The sequence below is a fragment of the Bidens hawaiensis genome, unplaced genomic scaffold, assembly GCF_021521415.1.
Source record: "Bidens hawaiensis isolate Kalapana, Puna unplaced genomic scaffold, B.hawaiensis_p1.1 tig00002866_1, whole genome shotgun sequence".
Classification (NCBI taxonomy): domain Eukaryota; kingdom Viridiplantae; phylum Streptophyta; class Magnoliopsida; order Asterales; family Asteraceae; genus Bidens; species Bidens hawaiensis.
Window position 1 is genome coordinate 1,095,352 of NW_027491154.1, and position 7,506 is coordinate 1,102,857.

General features: G+C 34.8%; 1 protein-coding gene across 1 annotated transcript; it reads right to left on the minus strand.

Annotated features, from left to right (window-relative positions):
• Positions 1-3,226: 3,226 nt before the first annotated feature.
• On the minus strand, positions 3,227-6,369 carry LOC143621459 (uncharacterized). The gene is made up of 9 exons (XM_077092879.1): positions 6,201-6,369; positions 6,005-6,104; positions 5,089-5,269; positions 4,584-4,656; positions 4,316-4,495; positions 4,029-4,126; positions 3,852-3,940; positions 3,593-3,766; positions 3,227-3,496 (listed from the first exon to the last, which is right to left on the minus strand). The coding sequence occupies exons 1-9, from the start codon at positions 6,241-6,243 to the stop codon at positions 3,325-3,327; spliced, it is 1,110 nt and encodes a 369-aa protein (XP_076948994.1). The 5' UTR covers positions 6,244-6,369; the 3' UTR covers positions 3,227-3,324.
• Between the last annotated feature and the right edge of the window lie 1,137 nt (positions 6,370-7,506).

Below are 7,506 nucleotides of genomic sequence, written 5' to 3' on the forward strand. Positions count from 1 at the left end.
TATGCTACGATTGATGTAATACTCTAACACGGGTGACGCGTTGAGAACGTTTATGTCGTTGTTGGACCCGACTGAGCCGAAGTAGGCTGAACAAATCCAGAGATCGTGTGAACAAATGGCTTGAAGACTAACCGTTGGCACTCCATGGTCACCACGAGTGTATTGACCTCGCCATGCGGTTGAACAGTTGGCCCACTCCCAATGCATGCAATCTATACTCCTGATCATGCCTAGAAAAGAATGTTTGCTTTCGTGTACATCATATATGCGAGTCAGGTCGTTTGAAGAAAGAATCCTCAGATAACGACAAGAGTATAATTGTATTATCTCTCTACAAATAAATTATTAAAGGATATTTATATTAAAAACAATAGTTAATACAAACAATTTAAATATTACCGATGCAAAAATTCTCCAACGCATCTCTCATTGTTTTCTCAGCCATCTTTAAATACTCGTCATTGATATCGGTCGTGTTGCCGTATGCGAGGATGCGTAGAGCGAAGTACACTTTGGGATGGCGGAGAATCCTATAATATCCTCTTGCGTCGGGTTTCTGTTGAAAATACTCATACTCCCGTTCCATATCTCCAACAATGCGCAAAAATAAACGCTTGGACATCCGAAAACGACGTCGAAACATAGCGTCGTTAAATGTAGGTGTGTCGTCGAAGTTGTCCTTCATCAATCGAGCGTTCGCTTGCGTACGATCCCGAAGGATATATGACCGTCTACGTGGTGTCGTAGATGGAGCAGAGTCGGACATCATGTTATCGGCGACGACCCGAACCGCGTTCGTGACCTCTAAATGCTCTTCCGCCACTTGTCGATAAATCTGATGAATTCTTCGACTCTCGTTGATTAATTGATCCCAAATCTCGGCAGAGTTCGTGGAATCCGGGGACTCATTGAGTTTGAAGAAGTATGAAAATAATAAAAATGATTGGTATTTTTATGTTTGGGTTTGCGTATGATAGGGTGAAAATGGTTTAATTGGTTTGATATTTATATTAAGTTTTTAATTTAATTTTTTTTATATATAGCCGTTACCCCCCAACGGTAACATTATTATTATTATATTGTTATTATTCAATCTCGCCGGTGACAAGTTAACCCCGCACCCGCCCCAAATCGCCCTAAAATCGCCCGGGGGGGGGGGGTGTTCTAGCCCCTTCGCGCCCTTTTGTCGCCCAATTCAACGCCCACCACGTTTGGCCTTAGAAACTGGTTGCACAACACAAACCGAGACACGGTAAATAAAAAGATTGAAGACCCCGGTCTACTAAAGTTAATGACTGGCTCTCGTGTACATCGACTGGTGTTTAGATGTTGTTTATTGAGTATCAACTGAAGTTGAAGGCCGTAATGGGTTAAAGTAGCAAGACTAAGGGCGCGTAAAACTAAGAGGCCCATATTTATATATATTTTAAAAAACTTATATAAATATAAACAGGTTTAATTAGGTCATAAACATGTGTTTAACTTTTTTACACACAGATTTAAATAGATATTGAATGTGTCGACCTGCTTAAGTCACGTTAACCCGTGCTAGAAATTTTCATCCCTAATTTCTTTGTTAATTTGTCACTTATCATCACCAACAAACCAACCTTGAGCTAACAAAACTCATTCACACACAAAAGGGGACTCCCAAATGACTATACAATACTTTAGTTTGCTATTTAAGACATACAATTTAGACAACAAGTATCACTAGTTCTTGTTAAAAACATAGAGTAATATTAACGACGATAACCTAAACATATTTTAGGCTTTTAGAATCACCATATTGCTTGATCCGTTGTGGTCGGTTCAATTCTCTTTGCGTATCCAACGCGTAAACGACAACACAACACTTGAGTTTGTCCTTACCTTTCACATTTTCTGCCCGAAGCTGTTCGTGGGTGCGGATTTCAGCATCTCTCGGTCAAACTCTTTTTTCACATTGGTCAAAAGACATACTGCTTGAAGTTGGTCTTGTAACCTTGGGAATAAACTATAAAAACATGGGTATGATGGATAATTGTTTGTATTGAAACTGCTGTGACTCTTTGACCCTTGAATTTTGCAAAAGTAGACCATCATTGCTTATATTTATGACAACAAAGTATAGATTCTTTTGTTTTTTTTTTCTTTGTTATGTCATGTTTTTGTTTAATAAAAAGTTTATATCTTTACTATATAAAATCACTCTCATTACTGATCAACTTCTAGAAAGTTTGCATCATATCTCTAGGTTTACACTTCATATTCAACCTTAATTACTTATTTCATGATAAAATATCATTAATTAACTAGTTTTTAATGAATACTTTGTTTTATTTACGTGTATCACTGTTCAAAACCCTAAAATAACAGTATAAAAACCGAGTTAAGTTTTTTCTTTAACGTAGGTCTAAACAGAAGAAATTGTGTAAAAGGTAGAATGGTGGCAAGAATATCTCAAGTTGAATTATTATCAGACAGCTACAAAAAAAAAATTGAATTATTGAAATCCAAATTTCCAATTTTCAAACAATTATTAGGCGATTATTAATATGCACAAGAAAGATGAGTTATACCCTACATAAATTTGGTTGCAGATAACAATATTTTAATAGTACGATTGTACTATGTGCATTAAAATTGTTGTAAAAAAACACTTTTATGTTGTATACAGCGTTTTCTTATACAAATACTTTAGATGATATTTGGCTCATTTAAGGAGTTAAGACACGTTTACTATACGACATGAGAAACCCATACAAACAAAATCATTTGTGACATGAAAAGTTTTACAACTTTATGTATCAAACAGAAAGTAGTGGAAACACCACCACCTTGTCACATTGCATGCCATTGCACATGTTTTACCTTCACATTTTCTGCCCAGACACCAGCTTCTGCACACGTATATACATTAACCAGATGCTTTTGACCCATGAGCTGGCAAGATAGTTAATGGGCACGTGTCAAAACAGGCTGGCCCAACTCCCAAGTTATGTGGGCGTTTGAGGCCCAATCATCGTCTGAGCGTCTAAACGTGCGCCTGACTCGCCTTTAACTATATAGTATCATACCATGTATCTTTCAATAAATAAAGCGGATAAGAGGTTGTATTTGTTCAAAAATATTTTTAATGAGTTTTGACTGGTTTGACCGTTCCCTTTTAGTCGAGTTTTTTATTCTAACATATAGAAAATAAAACTAGAGACTACAAGTTTTCTGTTGTGTATTAGTAAAGGTAACATAAAAGAATTACAAAATATAAATTTGTAAGGTTCAGCTCAACAAATAAGAGATGATAGTAACCAATAATGATCATGTTTGACCAGTTGACTATCGCTATAAACGACTTACTGATTCAGTAAATATAGAGGCAGCAGTAAATCCACTTAGGATCGCGCCTTCAACATTTGGACTCACACAAAAGTCCCCACAAATAGCCAATTTCTTTTGTGCATCCCATAAGCATTTTTCATTTGTTGCTATACTTGTTACTGGAAACGCACTTCCCCTGCATCAAACGATCATAACATAAGTTAACGGGTCATTTTTTACAGATTTGAAATTGATAATGAAGTTACAATTAGCTGGAAAATTGGACACAAACCATCTATGAGCTTTCTTGAAAAATGGCGTAGAGATATCAAGTCCAGTTCTCTGAAATTCTTGAAATAGTTGTTCAGCAATTTCGGTTAATGCTGCATTTGATGGCTTTTGAAGTCCAGCTTTAGCTATTATATTTTCTGCATATTGTTCCGTTGAATGTAATACCCACCGTTCACTGTGACAATAATGATGTGAAAAAATGCAATTATCTACTTATTTATGTTTTTAAAAATGATGAATGATTATAGAAAAATAAAGACCTGGAGGTTGACCGTCCTGGCTTGCTGCTTTCACAAATTGCCCACTTAAGCATTTCTGAATTTTCAAATGAGAAGCCTTTAAGTGGTATCTGAAGCAGAAATAAAAACGAACACACAATATTAAAATTAAAAACTTATGTAGTTTGGGAAACAGATAAGGATAAATGGATATCTTACCGAAAACAGAGGCTGTTCAAATGCCAACATGAGAGCAAAACATGGTCTAACGGGAACGTCTTTGATGATGTCAGCAAGCCCCGGAACCAAACTCAGGTCTATGATTTAACAGAAAAATAACACTAGGTCATGACATAAACATTTAGTATGTGACAGTTCGAAAACCGATACATATATAAGATTGGTTAAAATTAACTTAAAAAGGATTCATGATGTTTAGCATTTTGATAATGATACATTAATTGATTAAAACTGACTTAAAAGTCGCATAACACATATTATTATACCAAGTGGAGGCGGTTTCCCAGAAACTTGTGTAAACCTTTGAGAAAATGTGCTTTTGTCCGATGCCACCACCCCGTTAAACTGACCGAGATCATGTCCATCTTTATCTTTTAAAGACCATAAATCCTTGTTTTCCAACCACTCCAAACTCCCAACCATAACACCAAATTTACTTTCAATACCTAATGATGAAGCAAGTGAGTCTGAGTCAGCATTCTAAGTTAACCCCGCAACTTGATTATTAAAACTTAGAAAAAAAAAACACATCACCAGGTTCTTGTGATAAAGCTCTGCATATAGAATTCATTCCCGGCATACCGACATATTTCTTGTTTAATCCTTCCTAAAATAAACGATTTAGATATAGTTGGTTTTGTAACTTTGTTTATCTACTAATATCATAAAAAAAGTACAGTGCACGAATATATTATATAATGCTAAACAAAAGCAATAGAATTTGATATGCATTGCATCTTATAGTTATCTATAATCAATCAAGAAACATGCCAACATGGAAGTTTAGAGCAAGTCATGTCACATGTGAGAATAATGTATTTTAATATCAAAGTTGTGAGTTTTAGATGTATGTTGACAATAGATTGTGCAAGTCATTCTAACAAACAAGCATGTGGATGAAGATATAATAAAGAATAATAACAAGAATCATTCAGACATGAATGATGATGCATATGATAGTTCAATCTCACCAGCTAATACACTAATTTAAAAACATGACTTGAAATCAATTGGTGCTATGATTAAATAAGAAATTAACCTTTTCCAAATTGACAAATTTTTTAGTAATGAAATCAAATGATCCAAAATTCTGTGTCCACTCAGCAACAAGACCTCTTGTTTCCCAACCTTTAATCATGTCCTCCACGTCAGCGTTGCTTGTAGAAAAACAAGGTGCCCCATGATCAAAGTACAATTCTCTCCCATCTTCACCAATTTCTCTGCAAATTCAATAGGCATGAAACCAAAAAAAAAAACAGAAAAAAAAAACGGAACTGAAACAAAAATCCATGGTTTGGTTTTATGTACGTGTGTGCGTGAAATCAAAAAACCGATCCGAAAACGTAAAAAACAAAAAAAGCCAAACGGATATAACCGAACCAAAACAAAAACCAACCGTTTGGTTTTATGTTTTTATAAAAAACAAACTTTTGGTTCTGTTTTTGCGTCCAAATAATACCGAACCAAACTTATAGTTTTTCATGTTTATTTAAATTTTTAGTTAAGAGTAATTTAATATACAGTTCAACTCATATATTTTTGCTCGAACGTAAAATAATCAAATAATTTATTAATTAACAAAAACATTTACGCCTAAATTCATCAATTTTTGCTAACTTTTATTTTCTGGCACAAAATTTTAAGCCTAAATGGCAAAACCGAAAAAACAGAACCCGAACCGAACCCAACTAAAAACCAATACCAAACGATTTTTAAAACCAAAATTTTAGTTTTTAATTTGGTTTTAACCCAAAACCAAACCCATTCCGAACTCAAAAACCAAAGTTTTGATATTTCGTTTCGTTAGCCCAAACCGAACCATGTACACCCCTAAAATTAGGTAAAAAACATATATAGATACAGATGGATCAAATTACATAAATTGAGATCTATGTCTAATTCTTCAAACAAATAATAACAACACAAGGATCGTATATTCATATTACTAACAGTACCTTCGCCGGGATATTCGTCCACCGGGTCCTCTAGCGGATTCAAATATGGTAACCGAGATCCCATTTTTGGCCAAATTGGATGCACAAACAGCTCCTGAAACTGTAAATATTATATAATTAGATCAGAACAACAATTGGGTTCACGTGAATTAATATTAATAATTGAATTAAAATTAAAGGGTGTTTGGTTGGTTACTTCCGGCGCCGATGACGGCGACCTTGGTAGCTATGGGATTCATGGAGTCCACGTCGATGATTGGTACCGGTCACAGGGGCCTGGTTGCTTTTGATGATAATCAGTAAAAAAATTACTACTTTTCCCTCTCAAAAAAGCACTTTATTGCTTTTTTTCAAAGAGTAATAATTTGTTTGTGGTTTTAAATAAGACGACGCTAACAACATACTATTTAACTTTATGTCACACACAAATACGTGTATTTAAACAGTATAATTTTGCTGTTAGACATGCTGCGTTGATGCGAAATCAGGAAAAATCGCTAAGTATGCGAAAATATGTGCCGATAGTCAACACGTCTTCGTTCCTTTTACTTTTGAATTTTTGTTACATTTGGATCCCTTGTTTCCGAATGTATTACGTTTCTGAAAAATGTTCAACGGGTCATGTATTGTAACTTATCGACGCCAATGAACTATAACTTTGTTTTCAACAGGATTAGGTATGACATTTAAAATAGGGTGGCGGTGCAGCTTGTTGCCCGCTTACCTGCCTCGTTATTGTAATTGAAACCTTTATTCATTTTGTTTAATATATGAATTATTTTCCGGTTGTAAAAAAAATTTCACCTAAAGTATAAGGTAATTGTGAAGAAATAGACTATAATCATGTTCTACAATTGTTTCATCGTTACTCCTGTATTTTATTTCAATTTATACAAATGTAAAAGCTTTCACCGCAATTTAATTATATAAAAATTTAAATGATTTTATAATTAATTGTGAAAAATATAAATAACTGTATTGATATTTTCAGAAACCGTACAAAGATAAGTTTTTGTTTTATTTAGACCATCCGTAGTGGTCGAGTTTTGCCGGCGTTTTAGCCTATAACGCCGGGGGCACACACCCCCTTCACCCCCGGTGTTTTGCCTTTTTTTTAACGTTTTAAGTAAAATGCTATAAATTGCACAAACTTCAAAAAAAGAGCCGTTGGATTGTAACGTTGGAATGGAATAAAAAAAAATATTTCCTATATATTAAACCAACTAATTCTCAATCAAAACTTATCAAATTTATAAAAATTCTCTTTCAACTCTGTAATTCCTCACACAAAATTCACTATATAATGGATCCTTCATCTATATATAAACAATTTTTCGGGCCTGACCAACAAGCCAAGGACGCGGCGGAGGAACAGGCGGTTACGAGTGCGATTACGCTCGCGACAACTTATATGAGTTCCGTTACGAGTGCGATTAGCTCTCCACCACCCCCCGTTTCAAAAAGAGCATATATCGAACGAGATCGTACCGAAGCCAACAACC